General features: G+C 39.2%; 3 protein-coding genes across 6 annotated transcripts; 2 read left to right on the top strand and 1 right to left on the bottom strand.

Moving 5' to 3' along the window:
* The first annotated feature begins 195 nt into the window (after window positions 1-195).
* Window positions 196-2,253, top strand: LOC133714836 (glucan endo-1,3-beta-glucosidase 5-like). The gene is made up of 3 exons (XM_062141098.1): window positions 196-588; window positions 800-1,494; window positions 1,682-2,253. Exons 1-3 carry the CDS (start codon window positions 248-250, stop codon window positions 2,143-2,145), a joined length of 1,500 nt encoding a protein of 499 aa, XP_061997082.1. The 5' UTR covers window positions 196-247; the 3' UTR covers window positions 2,146-2,253.
* Window positions 2,254-3,090: 837 nt separating this feature from the next.
* On the top strand, window positions 3,091-6,156 carry LOC133714796 (uncharacterized). Its single transcript, XM_062141056.1, has 6 exons — window positions 3,091-3,700; window positions 3,788-3,885; window positions 4,241-4,265; window positions 4,826-4,946; window positions 5,036-5,170; window positions 5,399-6,156. Exons 1-6 carry the CDS (start codon window positions 3,262-3,264, stop codon window positions 5,601-5,603), a joined length of 1,023 nt encoding a protein of 340 aa, XP_061997040.1. The 5' UTR covers window positions 3,091-3,261; the 3' UTR covers window positions 5,604-6,156.
* Window positions 6,157-6,454: 298 nt separating this feature from the next.
* Window positions 6,455-13,206, bottom strand: LOC133714772 (alpha-aminoadipic semialdehyde synthase). 4 transcript variants are annotated; one of them, XM_062141028.1, is made up of 24 exons: window positions 12,666-13,206; window positions 12,497-12,583; window positions 12,240-12,369; window positions 11,841-12,014; window positions 11,526-11,608; window positions 11,324-11,440; window positions 11,165-11,240; window positions 10,872-11,043; window positions 10,695-10,791; window positions 10,411-10,580; window positions 10,226-10,307; window positions 9,988-10,128; window positions 9,443-9,787; window positions 9,174-9,254; window positions 8,905-8,970; window positions 8,638-8,755; window positions 8,400-8,529; window positions 8,185-8,264; window positions 7,890-8,048; window positions 7,497-7,734; window positions 7,298-7,406; window positions 7,053-7,214; window positions 6,894-6,963; window positions 6,455-6,805 (listed from the first exon to the last, which is right to left on the bottom strand). In XM_062141028.1, the coding sequence occupies exons 1-24, from the start codon at window positions 12,912-12,914 to the stop codon at window positions 6,753-6,755; spliced, it is 3,189 nt and encodes a 1,062-aa protein (XP_061997012.1). In that variant the 5' UTR covers window positions 12,915-13,206; the 3' UTR covers window positions 6,455-6,752. The 4 variants fall into 4 exon arrangements, with proteins under 4 accessions (XP_061997012.1, XP_061997019.1, XP_061997030.1 ...); XM_062141035.1 differs by having other exon boundaries at window positions 10,226-10,280; window positions 12,666-13,203; XM_062141046.1 differs by lacking the exons at window positions 11,165-11,240; window positions 11,324-11,440; window positions 11,526-11,608; ... (2 more) ...; window positions 12,497-12,583; window positions 12,666-13,206 and having other exon boundaries at window positions 10,695-10,760; window positions 10,872-11,011.
* Between the last annotated feature and the right edge of the window lie 3,175 nt (window positions 13,207-16,381).

Here is a 16,381-nt window from a genome sequence, read left to right as displayed (position 1 = left end):
CTTTCCCTATGCAGAGGAATACTTGCACAAAAAATTGGTTTACAGCAAGTTCACTCTATTCTTTTCTTGATGGATTATTCTTGCTATTGTAATAAGCTCAGAAACCATTCGAACGGGTTGTTCCTTATGTGATTCCTTTACTTTCCTCTCATAAAAGTCATTTGTCCGCCTTTTAGGTCTGTTAAATCCAGAGTAGTGTGCTTCCTATCTACAAACCCAAAAACGAGATTGAAAGTCATACGAAAACATGGGGTTTCGTTACCTGTATATTTTGTTGCTCTGCTTATTTAGTCAAGGTTTTTTGAGAGGCGTTCATGGTGGCTTTGCATGCAACTGGGGAACGCGGGCGACACACCCATTGTCACCTGATATAGTTGTGAGGCTTTTGAAGGACAATGAGTTCACCAAGGTGAAGCTATTTGAAGCTGATCCTGGGGCACTTGAAGCTCTAGGAGATTCCGGTATCCAGGTTATGCTGGGAATACCCAATGAGTTCTTGGCACCGCTTGCAAGTACTGTTACGATCGCTGAAACGTGGGTGGCTCAGAATGTATCAAAATACATATCCAAATACGGGGTCGATATAAGGTAAGAGGCTAAAAATTTTCATGCTCAAAATTCTCTACTTGCAAAAGAAACCTCGACTTTTATAGAAATGCTATTGAGGTTACAATATGCTTGATCCTAACGTTCTTTACGTCAATAAGCATATTGAGAAAGCATTTTCAAACCTAACAACATCTTATCTTACTTTCTCTTATTTCAAACTGAATTTTATTTGACATGTCAATCTATCTAGGTATGTGGCTGTAGGAAATGAACCCTTCCTCACAAGCTACAAAGACGCATTCCTCAACACCACATTTCCAGCACTCCAAAACGTTCAAGCAGCCCTTATAAAAGCTGGGCTAGGGAGACAAGTGAAGGTTACTGTTCCACTAAACGCCGACGTCTACCAGACCGACAACCATCTTCCATCCGGAGGCGACTTCCGGTCCGACATCCACAGCCTCATGCTCTCCATGATGAAGTTCCTCAGTGACAATGGTGGTGCTCTCACTATCAACATCTACCCCTTTCTTAGTCTCCAAGCTGACCCTGATTTCCCCAAAGAATATGCCTTCTTCGACAAAGGTGCAAAACCTGTTGTGGATGGTTCTATTTCCTACACCAATGTTCTTGACGCCAATTTTGACACCTGCATTGCTGCTCTGGAAAAGAATGGCTTCTCCTCTTTGCCTGTTATTGTAGGAGAGATCGGGTGGCCGACTGATGGTGACCCCAACGCCAACATAGAAAATGCAAAAAGATTCAATCAAGGGCTTGTGCGTCGTATACTTGCAGGGCAAGGCAGCCCAAAGAGGTCAACCCCGCCTGATATATACATATTCGGACTCATAGATGAAGATGCCAAGAGTGTCCTACCTGGGAATTTTGAGCGGCACTGGGGCGTCTTCAATTATGATGGATCACTCAAATACTCATTGGATATAGGTATTCTTCGAAATTTTGGTTATGTTCTTGAAAATTTTTCGACATTATCTTCAGTACATTTCATTCATATCTTTCTTGTAGATTGATATATATTATCAAGGGCAATAATGTTCAATCCCTCGTAATTTCTTTGTTTTCAAATACTCGATATTGATGTGCTAACTTTCAATCTGTACCTTGAATACAGGTAAAGGAAAAGCTTTGGTTCCGGCGAAAGGAGTGCAATACTTGGCAAGACAATGGTGCATAATGTCACCTTCAGCAAGCACTTCCGACCCCAATTTGGTCCAGAGCATCGACTATGCTTGCACTTATGCCGATTGCACTAGTCTTGGATATGGCTCTTCTTGTGGAATGCTTGACCCAAGGAGCAATGCTTCTTATGCTTTCAATATGTACTACCAAACCATGGACCAACGCAAAGATGCATGCAATTTCTCGAGTCTGTCGATCACCACAAGTGTCGATCCATCTCCACCGTCGAATGGCCAGAACAGGACGTGTCAGTTTAAGATCATGATCGATCTGTCGAAGCACCAGAAAGCTAAACGGCCTCCTTCTTCAGTGGCTGCAGGACTAAATGAGCATAGCTCCCAAAAAGTTGTGATGGCTTTACTTGTCCTTGTATTAGTGTCCACATTGATCATCTAATATTTACTAGTGTCCGTATTGGACTGAGAGGCGATGCCTATGCCTCTTTGTGAACTGCCTAATTTGTCGCACTTTTTTCCCTATTTTTTCAAAGAAATAATAATACCAAATAAATTTGAGTTTTCTTGAAAGTTGAAACTAGAGTCGTATCTTCAAAAAAAAAAAAAAAAACTAGAGTCGTATCATTTTTTTCTTTTACACTTTCGATTTTTCTAACATTTCCTCTTCTCTAGCCACTGAATTTATAGAGAACAAGAACAGAAAGAGGTAAAAATATAAATAATTCTCTATTTTAACTTTTTTACTTTCATTTTCATCTCCATCTTTTACACTATCATGCATTGACCAACAAATTAAAAACTAAAAAAAAAAATCAGTGAACTCTTTGTTTTGGTAGTAAGAGTATTTAATACACCGACGTGGACTTACATCAGCAAAAATAGACGTCTGGATAACATTAATTCTCAAGAAAGCCAAAACCAACGTCTACATCACCACCTTTTGGTCTAAGTGTCCAACCATACAAAATAAATTTCCAATATTGGAGATTTCAAGTGCTCCCAAAATTAGCATAAAATAGAAAAATAGCTATTTCCTTTTTCCATGGCCAATTGTACACTACACAAAAACTCCGACTTCTTTTTGATCATGAGAAAAAGACATGGATGGCCATGGCCAAGCGGTGCCGGAAAGGTCGATGATCCAAGACCGTCGGATCCCACAAATCTGGGCCCCACCACTGATTTTCATAACCAGAGAAAGAAGACAACAATGGATGGAGGGAGGGAGGGAATAAAGTAGAACTACAGGCAATCATAAATCTAGGCCCGGATTTACGCTTTAACCAATAATTTTATTAATTTCTGAAAAAGCCCTAATTATTTAAAATAAAAAATAAAAAATTTCTGAATTAAGATTTGCCAATTTATTTTATATATGATTGGCTCACAGTTGCAGAGTTTCTCGCCTTGTTCGTCCTTTTTGAATATACCCATGTCAAAAGTATCAATCTTTTTTCCCTAGGCGCTGCGTTTTGGGGGTTTTGGAAGCCGTTTTAGGGTTTTTAGGTCCCAATCAATGGTGGTGGGAGTGTGACTGGGATTCTTGGGCATCGTTATGTTGGCGTTGAAAAGGCAAGGCGCCGTTAACTTTCTCACACACCCTTCAAAGCACCGCCAACCTTTGAGTTTAGGTCGTCGTCTTCATCGATTTACAGAGATGGCCGCCTATTTGTACAACCATAACTGTAAGGGATTTCATGCACAAGCCCCAATTCTGCACCCAAATCATCGATTCGCGGGTCCTGTTCGCCAGATTCGGAATCGAAAGACGGCTAATTTGACCGTCGTGAAATGTTGCTTCAATAGTAGCAATCATAACAATAATAGAGTGAAGGGTAATGTGTTTGAGAATCCGAATAATGGGCAGTTGGTCCGGGATTTGGATTCGGAGCTCCGGAGATCCCAGAATGGTGGCTTTCAGGGGAGTCATAATGGGTTTCACAGCCAGACTTTGTCCCGGGATAAAATTGTGGTTGCTGTTGATGTGGATGAGGGTATGTAATGCACTCTCTGTTGCATTGCATTGGGTTTGTGTTTGTTTTTCATGATTTGTTGATTCGTTCTTGTGTTGTGTTGTGCAGTTTTGGGCAACTTTGTGTCGGCTCTGAACAGGTTTATTGCCGATCGTTACGCGGCGAACCATACGGTTTCGGAGTACCATGTGTATGAGTTCTTCAAGGTATTGCCTGCTGCTGTGCCTAGCTTGGAAACCAACTGATTGAGTCAATGTGTTTGCAGAGCTACATTTTGTTTTTTGCAGTCATGGTTTAGTGCTGGTGGTACAATGTTAGGATGTCTTGTTGGTTTTGCATTTGAGAAATTTTCTTCGATTAGGGGTTTGATTTGTTACTCCAGCTATCTGAGTTCTTTATTCTGTGGTTAATGGTGCCAGTATGTTCATTGGCAACAATCTTTTCGAACATGTTATGGACACATCTTTGTTTGGTGTTACTGTTTCTTGAATATGCTTTTTGTTGGGAAAATAGTTACATTTTACCAGGCGTATTCTGATGAATCATGTTGTTCTGTTGCAGATATGGAAGTGTTCCCGTGATGAAGGTACTAATACTGTGCCCATTATCCTGTTTACTGTCTTGCATCATAATATCATCAGTGTTTGTATTAATCGACAGCGTCATCATTGTTATCACGATCATCATTTTATGATGCCAAAGGACATGTAGGAGCTCTTCAGCAAAGAAAAAAGAACAGAAAAAAAGAGAGGACTTTTAGCAGCTAATCTAGTTGACCTTTACATATAATAAATTACATCTGGGTTCAGGTTGTATTTGGATATGAAACCTTTGAATCACTAGATTCTCTTGATGTCAAGGTCAAATCTTTAGGTGCATAACTGTTGATTTAATCAGACATTTGACTTGACCAACTGGAGGTCTTAGAATAAAGTAATCTATTAGTTCTGTGAACCTTTTCAACATAGATCATATAGTTATGTTTTATATTTCATGTAGGAATTTTCTAATTTATTAGAGACTTATGACCTGGTCATTGGTTTGATATTGCTTTGGATACTTGTACCTGCAATGTTATACCCTGTTATGTATTTCTTCGTTTCTTAAAAGAATTTTGGTGGTTGATATTATCAAGTTTGTTTACAGCCGATCTTCGTGTTCATGAGTTCTTTAAAACATCATATTTCAAGACTGGGATCCACCCCCTCCCAGGTGCTAAGGAGACGCTTAATAAGTTGTCAGGATTTTGTAACCTGTCAGTTGTGACGTATGTACAATTAGCCAAGTTCCTTTCTTATTGATTTTGGTTACATGAGCATTGACTAACATGTTTTGGCATGTATGCAAAAATTAAAGTTCTCGGCAGAATGCAATCAAGGACCACACAATTCAATGGATTGAAAGTCATTTTCCAGGACTATTTAAGGAGATTCACTTCGGCAACCACTTTGCTCTACATGGAGAGTCAAGGCCTAAGTCAGAAATATGCAGGTATGTTAACAGATTCTAAACTTGGTCTGTCTTTTTGAAACACCCTTCCCCTTCTATATTGTTTTCGTGCTAGTCCAAAGTGTGGAATTCAAGTATCCTGTTCCCCTATCATCTTATGGTGCATGTTTACTTGCTTGTTGGTTTTGTGTACGGTGTCATGAGATCCAATCATTATCCTCCTTGATAGATTATCACTACAGGCTCTGTTCTGATGATATGGATTTGCAGGTCTCTAGGAGCAAAGGTTCTGATTGATGACAATCCAAGGTATGCACTTGAATGTGCCGAAGTTGGGATCAGGGTTCTACTTTTTGATTACGAGAACTCATATCCTTGGTGCAAGTCCGATTCTGTTGATCTACATCCCCTCGTGACCAGGGTTCATAACTGGGAAGCAGTGGAGAAGCAATTATTGGCATGGGTTACTTCATAGGTTTTTAGGACACACATTACAAGATTGATCACTAGTTTGTCACGATTCTTTGAGCTCATTCTAATGCTTGGCAAGCACCTCATGGAAGAAAGCAAACCTGTATTGGTTTTGAACTCTTGATTATGAATCTTTATGAAGTCCAGGCAAATAGGTTTGTTTTTCTGGTGAAAGCTGTCGTAGGAGAATTGATGAGAGGTGAAGATGTTTTTTTAACAGATCCCTCGAAGAAAAACTAGTTCTCAGATTGCTAGTTATGATGGGAAGGCACATTTATTCTGTTGGTCAGATAGCTCAATATTAACTGGTCTGGCCAGGACTAGTTTCTGTTCCTTATCTTTTTATATTTAGGAAGAGAGTAGGGCTTAAAGGGGAAACTCAAAACTCAAAAGAGATGTAAATATGGATGATGACCAAATTAATCCAAAAGTTTTCATTTATGTGATTTCAAGAAGGCTGTCTGAAGCCGTTTTTGTTCAATTTTGAAGTGTGTACGAATTGTGATTTTGATCTTGATCTTATTCTTTATTGATGCCAATCATATCTTCTCATCCAATCTTAGTCTTAGTTTTTGCAATTCGGCCGTTTTATCTTGGTCTACACTCTATTCTAACCCTAAATTTGTGACATGGCTATTCAACCTACACCTAATCTCACCGTCATATCCACACTTTAAGTTTAAACCTCTTATTTTAATTTTCTGTGGGAGACTTCTTATTCGTTAATAAAGGTGTAATCTTATTATTTTATTTTCTGTGAAGAATTATATCAACGAGTTTAGGTACAGCTATACTTGGGTGAGTTGGGTCAATTGGAGGCCATGAGGCATGAGCCCATGACCATGCATTGAGATCTGATCAAATGTCAATTTCATTATTCACAATGTTATTTTGCATACAAAAATGAAAAATGTAGCATTAGGAAGCTCCTCCAGTTTGCAAGTGCCTTTTCTACCAAGAAAGCTTTGCAAAACCTTGTCATTGGAGCGCCGTTACATAGTTGTATTAAATGTTCAACTATCTGTGCAACACTGTTAAGGTTCTGTGATTCCAGCCTTGGAGCTGTTTCGGATCAAATTGGGCCACTTGATGAAATTTGATGCGAAATTGAGTATACATATAGGAAGACGGTAGGGAAATTTGATGATTTGGATCACTCGACCTTCTCCATTACCTTGATACCATATGCCTGTATGATATCCATGGCTGCAAATACCACAAAGAACTCCATTTAGACACCATATGTTGATAAACGACTAACCCGAAAAACAAACAAGCTTGATTGCTTGGTTACCTGGGACATATACTTCAGGTTCAAGAGGCCTTAAGACACCTCTTGTTTTGATCTTGTTTCCAAGTAGGAGCTGCAACACCACAATTGAGGTAAACTTATTTAGGAACTAATAATATCTCCCACCCATTGTGTAATGAATAAAAATGTGTAACAAAGTACCAGAGCTCCAATGGCTGCCGGGATACCAACAGTGAAAGCCATGGCGGTGATCATTTTACCATTCCTCATCGTCCCAAATTCCAGTAAAGTGGCACTCTGTTTCTCTATGAGTTTAGAATCTGGGAACTCAACCTCCACTTCATGGTGCAGAAGTACCATATCCTGACCATAAATCCAACAAGTTTCAGTAACACACAATTTTAGACACTAAAATCTGTAGTTAGATTTGCACACAAGGAATTTACCTGTTCTGTGCTCGTGTATGCTAACCTATCTTCCATGAGGAGACAACTAACATCAAAAGCACTTTTGCAGGAGGCAGGAATTTCTTTCTGCTCATGCAGTCCCAAAAATCTATTCCACAGAAAGTAACAATTTTTCAGTCCATTTAAGCATTACTCAGTTCAGAAAGAAAGGAAAATGGGTAAGAGATAATGAGCTTACATGATAGTTTTAGCTGCCCGTACTGCAGTTTCTTGCTGTTTGCTGTATCCAAGACTGATAATCCTTTCGCTGATGGCTTTCTCTCCTCTCAGAGATCCATCCACTTCTTCGCTTTTGATTTTTAGAAGTTCGGACAAGAACATCCGGAATGTTGGTTTCTTTCCATCCTTAAAAATTGGATGAGGTTCGGATTCAAATAAACCAATTCTTGACAGTGTTCCCATAATTTGGCCAAACCCTATTCAAACATTTGTGCAGACTTGTAAGAAAATAGCACACTGAGCTAACCACCTGATGTCTTTGTTATCCTACTTGACACTCAATGCAAATACTGAAGATTTTATGTGAGTCGAAAGTCAACCTAAAAGCTCAAGTGCCAAACACATGCCATACCTTCATAGCGAAGGGTTCCACGAAAGACGGTTGATGCTTCCTTTCCAATGCCATACAAGTCCCCGTAAACTAGTGAATTACGATTTGGAAGGCATTCCAAGGCAAAAGCAGGAAGGTCAGGTATCCGATGTTTCACAGCTGAATCATATAGACTCTTCCCTGTAATTTTGTACCATAAAAGTGAAAGACAGACCAAAGACCTCATAAAAAAATGAAATCTTCATGGTAAATCTGATTTCATATTGTGTATAATAGTTAAAATTCGCTGAACTTATCATCTGTTTTCCTCACTTACCATCAACATTTAAGATTTCGCCATTAGATTTATAAGTGGCAGGATTGCGTCCAGCTCGGATAGCTCCTGCAGGACTCCAGCTGAAATGATTGATTAGTAACTTCCACAGGACTAAAATTAGAAGTTAGAACCTTGTACTTGTCCGTATTTTAACCACTTATTGAATTGAAGCTTGACTACCATGAAGTAAGGAGTGTACCCAATCCAAAAAATACCTGAACTTATATGCTAGAGGATTGTTTGCTGCAGCTGGGGATGGGAGTCCACCGCAGTAAGAAGTAAAAGACTTTATTTTCCCCTTACGAACATGTGCTTGGTTGATCATCTTCATCGCCATCATGTGATCTGAAGTAGGACAGAATAATGGAAGGAGATATCATGCCTCCAGAAGTTTCTCCAGAAATGCATTTTGAAATGAATCGTCCATTTCTTTAAAGTCTGCTAAATCATTACCTATCCCAGGGTCCAAGCCCAGCTCACCAAGAATTGTAATACCGGCAGTCTTTGCCTTTTCATTTAGCTCTGACATGGCATCATCAACATAGCTAGCAGTGACAAGGTGCTTTTTGAGCTGCATGAACAGACAACATTTTCATAGCTAAAAAAAAAAAAAAATACACGAAGTTTCCAGTATCGGTCCTGACTAGGAATCTTTCATGATCTCTATGCTTCTGTTCTTTACAGCAAAGTAAAAATAACTTTTGAGACAATGTAAAGTACCTCAATACATGCAGTTGCTACAGTAATGTGACAAAAAGCAGGCAGTAAGCTTATAACAACTTCAGCCTGCATGATGGAAAACAAGGACGTAAAGAGAATTGACAATGTCTCAAGAAAAATAGTGAACATATAAGTTAAACAAAATATGTTGAACAAGTATGCTTTGAAATTTTCTGACGTATACATAACTGCTCTTTCAAGCATTAATCCCAGCATTTTGCAGTACACTTGCTGCATACCAGTTCACTGTACTTCAGAAAAGTAGTTACCTCAGATATATACTTATGAAGAGTACTAGTGTCTGACACATCAAGTTGAACTGGAATCGCATTTGGAATACCTTCAGTGATCTGCATCCAATTTTTCAGTATCAAACATTCAAATGTGAATGAAGAAAGAAAAACACAGAGATATATGGAAAACCTTCACACCGTCACTTTTCAAACAAATTAATAAGTTCACATATTGCTGAAAGAGTTGAAATTAAGATGATCATTTCTGACTATTTTTGCAATAAGACTATAATATTGTTCTATACCTCTTCAGCATCCTTTAGATAGAGAGATGCAACAGTAACTTGCACATCAATGTCTTCCTCAAAGTCACCTTCCATGCATGTTTTATACCATTGTTGGGAAGACATTCCACCAATTGATGCTAGCATTTCAGCAGCTGGTTGACAGACCCGGCCTGCTCCAATAATTAGAATCCCGACCTTCTTTTTCGTGTCATTTTCCTTCTTAGCTCCACTATCCTGGACTTTACCAACCCTCAGTGAAATCTTATTTGCTTCTTGCTTTAACGGTTGATTTTCATTTGGATTAGCAAGAGAAGTCAATGAATCGATAATTTTATTCAGAACTTCCTCATCATCTGCACCAACCTGTTCATAGCAATGCGATTATATTAAGCAAGGTACCAAGTGTCACCTAAGAATTGTAGTTTCATCAGACCAAAATTATTCTGCAGCAAAATTCAGTTACAAGTAATTCTAAAGAGACAGCTAATTAGGCAGATAAAGAGAACGTATGTAAGTAGCATATTCTCTCTCCTATGATCGAAATGCACTTGAGGCCTACTCACTTCGAGTTCTGAGTATGACATAGCATGAGAACTTGGACCAACTTGACACTTCACCAAGTGGAAGGATCCACTTGCAGCTTCAATAATATCTAAGGCCTCATTTATCAGAAATTGATCAAACAAGTGACCACTGAGAGATACCTGTCATTTAGAGTGAATTCATCATGTTCATCAATAATGAAAGAGGAGCAATTAGCAACACCCAAGTATCATGATCCAAAAACTCTTAGATACTTACTAATGTGGTGTACTTCTTGTTAAAGTGGTGACTAGCATGATCTTTTGATGTTTCTCTGCAAATGCAGAAAGATAACATGTAACTAGTACAATAATTATTAGATCAACAAAGAAAAGACAAGAAAATGAAGGCAAGGCAAGTATATACAGGGGAGGGGTAAGACATGAGATGGATTTGAAACTTACTCTGAGTCATCAGATTTTCGCATGCGAGAAATGTATTCGTACAATGGGGTAAGTGTTCCTCCATGGGCTATGCAAGCTTTCATCAAGTGTGCAGGTAACTTTTTAATGTCTTTTGTAGAAGCCAAATAGCCAACAAATTCGGATAATATGTCTCCAAAGTGTTTGGAAGCCTTTCCACAATAAAATTGCAAGTTTCATGAAAATGAGAAGTGTTTCACATTCTGGTCTTTAAGTGTCCTAAAAATTATTACATTTACTGAATAAAATGCCCTGATGAAAGGTACCTCTTTTGCAAATTCTGTTGGAAGAATGTCCACAGCTGAACATACCACACCATCACCTTCCATGTCCTGATGGTAAGAATCTTTTATTGGATCATATCTGAAAACCATGGTTGAAGATGATATAGAACAGATATAGCCTACCATTTTTAATAACAAATGAATGTGTTGATTCTGTACCTGAAGAAAGGTGAGTCAATTTGTGTGGTTTGATTAACAAACTCTATTGATCCCCCTATATCACAAGTTATATCAGAGATACCAACAAGCTTACATCCTTTCCTTGTTAAATCTTGAAACTGCTTGGTACTCAATAATTGAGGATATCTTTTCTCCCAATACATACAATTCACTGCCAAAGAAAAGGAAAGAATAAAATATTAACAAATTTATCTACGTAAGCATTGAAATTTATCTATATGAACTGTAACAGACTAATAGCATATTATTTGATGGAAGAGTGTAATACAGACCGATTACAGATGCATAAGGAGCTATATTTTCATGGAAAACCGGGTTGTAGTGTTCTGGATGTACATAATAATCAGCCTGAAATACAATACAATAATTGGGTTAGTTATTAGATGATGACAACAATCAAGTCGATAAAAAATGACAAAGAGGGAACTTACTTTGTCAAATGATTTTTTGGGATCCTTGTGTTCAACCATGTCTTTACAAGTCACAACACAACCATATACTTGGAAGACCCTCTTTGACGTCCTGGTGGGTTGAGCAGCATCCTTGGCCTAACCAAAAGGAAAGCATGTGAAACTAAAGGACAAGAAGGGATTCCTCATAAAACATATATGCAGAAAGAGTTTTCGTACACACCGTCCCAAATATCCCTGGGAGTCTGCTTGGCTCCACAAAAGTATGAGGGAGAAGCTTGAATATCTCTTGTGCACCAGAAGAAACTACAGCAGGGAACAAATTGTGATAAAATCATTTCGTAAGAACTAGTAAAGTCCTATGTATTATGAGCTGAGAAATGTATCACAATTAGTAACACAAGTGAGACAACCTCAGGAATGCACTTGTATAATAGTCAAAAGATTAGTTCTCGAACCAGAGAAGACATCAGAACTATGAAGCAGAAAGTTGACAACATTGTTAACGGTAACGAAAGGAATGTCATATTCAATGTACCATTTCCTGAACCGGTGAAGACAAAGACGAGAGGGCAGATTCCTGCCGGCAACCCCTGAGTTGCTATCTCTTCTCCAACAGAAATTACTGCAGCCTTGGCAGCAGCCAAAGATGAATACATGTACGAAGCACCCAACGAAAGAAATGGTGTCGAATATCCAAGACTTAGGTACCCTTGAAAAAGCAAAACACTGTTAGAAAATCAGCTAAAAAAGGTTCAAATCAACCAAACATCATACACAAGGAGTCTTTGATAAGAAAAAAAAAACACTGATGATCCACTATTTTAAGCTTTAAAGTTGCACACATCAAAAGTAAACTAGCAAAAGCTGAAAAAACTTTTTCTTGGCCCCCAAATTCAATCATAACAAAGTGAGAAAACAGACTTCAGTAACATACTTTGTCCTAAGCCGCGCAGAAAGTCGATAAATCCAGCTCTACCAGCAAACTTGCCGAATGAAAGCAGTCTCCTGCCATGATCCCCAACAATTAGCTCATAATCATACAAAGACACCCTTTCTGCAAGAATCTGCATACCACACAAAACAGCAACCAACATAAATCAAAACAAGCACATCACTGTCTATGTATATGCTCACTATATATACATGCACAACAAGATCACAAAAGATTTGATAAACATCAGAAATCAATACCTTATCCAACAATGGCATATTTTCTTTCGGCGCCTTGTGGGTATGTGAGAAAAAAGCATAAGCTCTATCCGGAAGAATCATCTCCGGCTGCACCAAATCCCATACAAATAAATTGTAACAACAAGAAAACTAAAAAAAAAAAATTAATAATCTTGATTAGTTGGCAAACCTTGGGTTGTTTGATCCCCAAAATGAGGCCACATTCCGACAGGTCCTCTGAAATTTCACATCCAACTTCTTCATACAATGCATCATGATGGATGCGCTTCGTCGACGGCTGCACGATGATCCGAGACACGCCGGTTTTGTCACTGCCACCGTGAAGCAGCCGAGCACAGTGAGAGGGGGTCAATGGTGCTCTTCTTTCCCACTTGTTCACAGTCTCCGAGACGATCCCAACAACCCCATTTCCAAGCATTGTGCATCAAGCTCAAGTTTTGATCAATGATCAATGAAAACCAGGATCAATACAGTTTTTGGGTTTTGGTGTCTTCTTGTTCTTGTTCTTGTTCTTGTTCTTGTTCTCGTTCTCGGTTTGGTGGTTGAGTGAGTCAGAGGTTTCAGAGAGAAAGGAGGAGTTGATTATGGGTTAGAACGAAAGCGAGAAGTGATCACAAATCACAAGCAATCACCTTTTTATGAATATAAGTTTAGTGGAACGTACGTGGCATGCGACATGTGTGATTGGGGCACTGAATCCATGATAAGCACTATGAATGACGCACTGATCCAAATCAAAAACAAAATCAAAATCACAAGGTGGGATTAGTATTTGGATCTACTCATGGCTTCACTTTCCAAGCGCCCATATGGTGCCTCGTGTCTATGATATGGACTATGACGTTGGTCGGGACAAGTAATCGTTCCTTGCACGCTCTTCATCCACCATTATTGCATTGCTTATCAAGATTGGATACAATACTGTTCTTTTGTTTGTTTTTGTTTAGTAGGGGGTTATATAGACTATATCATCTTGGATGATTATGAACCTCTCTGTTGAGTTTCTGGATGAGTGAATATTTGGTTGATTGTAATCTAAGAGTTGTTTTAGTGCAAAAGAGAACCATATAGTAACGAATGTTGTTTAATCGAGTACTGATAGTAAGGACACAAATACATGTTTCTAAAATGGAAAGAAAATGCTTATGTATCAAGAATTATTGATCGATGATCAGATGATGCATGATAGATAGGATCAAGTTAGTGGTTTCCACGTGGCGTCACTTTCCCATAAACTAGAAACTACATTGAAATCAATCTCTTCTGAATTAGGAACCTGTCCTTTTCATCTTCATTTTTCCTTCGATCTCATGATTCTATCTATCAATCAAAGTCGCTTGAAGATCGAAGTTTACATTGTTTCTCGATCATCACGTGTTCGTCTAAGATATAAGCCCACGTAATTTGGGGCAAGAAATCAGATTTGCTTCCCAAAACATTGTTTGCATGATATGCTCAATGACAATTTCGCGCTTAAGTTTAGCTTCACTCGACTCACATTGAAGAAGAAAGATTAGCAAATGAGCTTACTATAGAGTTTGTATCGATGTGCTAGTGTCATCGCATGACGCATTTGTTTATATTTTGAGTGTGTGATCTCGTAGATATGAAGTTGCTACAATTTCAAAATAATTGGTTGCGTTTTGTTGAGCTCCGTTACGACGAGCTAGCTCAAGGTTAGCCCCAATCTTGAATATCAACTTGTTCAAGAATTTTACAAGCTCAAACATGACTTTGTTTCTTCTGAGGAGTATAATTCACACTCCTCGTTTATAATCCACACTCCATGTTTAATTTTTTATTATCTAAAAGTTTGTCTTTTTGTAAAGACAATATATAGGAGCGTGAATTTCATTCTAAACAAGAAAAGAATGAATGTGAACATATTAGTGTAAATTTTATTTATTTATTTATTTTTATTTTTTTGGTGGACTGAACTCAGCCAAGTCAGAAAAACAAGCCAAAACCAACTCATAATTCATAATTGTATTAAGATAATTTACAAGAAGCTAGCCCGTAATAGGTATTCTATCCACGACTTGCTAAATGACCCAAAGCGAAAGCAAGGGGTACTGTCCAGTGTCCATCTTTTCTTTTAAACAAAGATGGGCTAATGATAACTATGCTAGAATTAATCTGTGCAACGCACACATTTGTCCATGTTTGCTACTATAATCAAGCCCATTATAAATCGGTATATTTCTCTCTCTTTTTGTGCCAAACATGTCAATTTTGAAAAAAAATTATGGTGCACTTGATGTATATATGTTGAGGCAACACTAGCCACTAAGCACACTCAAGCTCAAACAGGTGATAGTGCTAGTAGCAGCAATGACTCCGCAAGCCAGGCCCAATCCTCACCCAGCCTTCAGGCCCAACCTCCACTCTCTGATGATGTCAGCCAGCTCATTGCCAGCTTATGTTGCAGGAGTGGACCTGAGCATAGCCTTGACACAGCAGATCAGCTCTTCAGCTCAAGTGTTAAGCGTGACTTCACACTATGCAACTAACCTGCATGGAGGAGAAATGTGGACCGCATCATGATGGCCACGTGGCACTATCTGCATAATATTCTAGAATAATTGTCAGCTGAATTAGTTGAAATCCAATTAGTATAAATAGCTAGTCGTGTTGTTATTTCTGTGAGTTGCTTCATTTTGTAAAATTACGATCAAATACCAATTCTCTCTTTTTACTTCGTCTTCTTCATCAGGTTAAGATTTCTTTACTGCCATTGTTGCTTAGTTTTTCAAGCTTACAGTGGATCATGTTTGATTTCTAGCAATGTACGTATTGATACTCCTTTTTTTTTTTTTTTTTGTGAGAAACAAGAATAAATCCTCCTTATAAGAAAAACTGAGAGCGACCCTCCGACGGCACCTAGAGAGCAAACCCTCCGGCAGCACGCCCTCGAGGTGGCGGCGTCAGACGGGTTAAAGGGGACCTAGTGTCCGGTGATGATTATTCGTGGAATAAACCCAGTCGAATAGACGGTGGCGCGATGGCTTCGTTCTCCAAACCGCGAGGTGGTCATGCCGGGGAAGTGCAGATCGGGCTCAGCGGCTTGTGGGTCGGGCTGCGGTCGACCACCCCATGGTGGCTGTTGACTTCACCTAGTGGTGAGAGGACGAGCTTTGAAGGACTCAGATCGGATCGGAGTGATCTGATTTTGTCTGTGTTACTTGGAGCAGTCCGGTGGAGAGGGGTGGCGGCGATGCCTATTGGGGTGTTGGGGAGGACGGAGGGATGGCGGATCGGATTGAGTTCACTCGGAGTGGCGGGTTGGCCGCCGGTGGGCGGACGGCGTGGATCTGGCTTGAGGGAAGGGGGCGAGGTGGCTGTTGTCTATTGTTCTCTTGGATTGGGCTAAGTGTGTTTTGGGCCTGGGCTTGGGCTCTGGGCCCAAACTCCCCTTATATTTTGTTTTATTGTTTTTTGTTATTATTAGCTAAATGTGGCTCTATGCCAGCAATAAATCCCTGCCATTTTAGGGCAGGGTGATATAGGCGTTGTCTCGGTATGCACACTCAGTGTGCCTTGTCTGGCCTAGCGAGGCGGTGAGCTGTTTGGTTAATCAAATGGACGCAACCTCCTAGTGGCAGGATGAAATTGAGTGCCGCCTAATTTTTTTCCGTGCGGCAACATAGTGGGAAAGCTGTGCTATTTGTAATGATGCTTCTTCGTTATAGAGTTATATTTCTGGTATGTCACCGCTATATCAAATAAAATAGAGTAGCCATTTGTGCACTCTTTGCTAATTGGTGCTTGTTAGAATACATAGATTTTACGGAGAATCTCGGTATTATTTCAGGATTTTCTCTTTATGCTTATTGTAATTTGGGGTTCAGGCTCTACGTCCCCCCCATGTATTTTGCAATTTCATTA

The sequence above is a fragment of the Rosa rugosa genome, chromosome 1 (genome assembly GCF_958449725.1).
Source record: "Rosa rugosa chromosome 1, drRosRugo1.1, whole genome shotgun sequence".
Lineage (NCBI taxonomy): Eukaryota > Viridiplantae > Streptophyta > Magnoliopsida > Rosales > Rosaceae > Rosa > Rosa rugosa.
Note: the sequence above shows the minus strand (reverse complement) of the source record. Positions and strands in the feature narration are given on the sequence as shown.

What these genes read in the sequence shown, in the direction of transcription:
- LOC133714836 (XM_062141098.1), top strand. Translation starts at nt 248, where the DNA reads ATGGGGTTTCGTTACCTGTATATTTTGTTGCTCTGCTTATTTAGTCAA. An exon ending in AAATACGGGGTCGATATAAG is followed by an intron (nt 589 to 799) that starts GTAAGAGGCTAA and finishes CAATCTATCTAG; the next exon opens with GTATGTGGCTGTAGGAAATG. An exon ending in CAAATACTCATTGGATATAG is followed by an intron (nt 1,495 to 1,681) that starts GTATTCTTCGAA and finishes CCTTGAATACAG; the next exon opens with GTAAAGGAAAAGCTTTGGTT.
- LOC133714796 (XM_062141056.1), top strand. Translation starts at nt 3,262, where the DNA reads ATGTTGGCGTTGAAAAGGCAAGGCGCCGTTAACTTTCTCACACACCCT. An exon ending in GAAGTGTTCCCGTGATGAAG is followed by an intron (nt 4,266 to 4,825) that starts GTACTAATACTG and finishes GTTTGTTTACAG; the next exon opens with CCGATCTTCGTGTTCATGAG. An exon ending in CCTAAGTCAGAAATATGCAG is followed by an intron (nt 5,171 to 5,398) that starts GTATGTTAACAG and finishes ATGGATTTGCAG; the next exon opens with GTCTCTAGGAGCAAAGGTTC.
- LOC133714772 (XM_062141028.1), bottom strand. Translation starts at nt 12,914, where the DNA reads ATGCTTGGAAATGGGGTTGTTGGGATCGTCTCGGAGACTGTGAACAAG. An exon ending in TGGGGATCAAACAACCCAAG is followed by an intron (nt 12,584 to 12,665) that starts GTTTGCCAACTA and finishes GATTTGGTGCAG; the next exon opens with CCGGAGATGATTCTTCCGGA. An exon ending in CCTCTAGCATATAAGTTCAG is followed by an intron (nt 8,265 to 8,399) that starts GTATTTTTTGGA and finishes CAATCATTTCAG; the next exon opens with CTGGAGTCCTGCAGGAGCTA.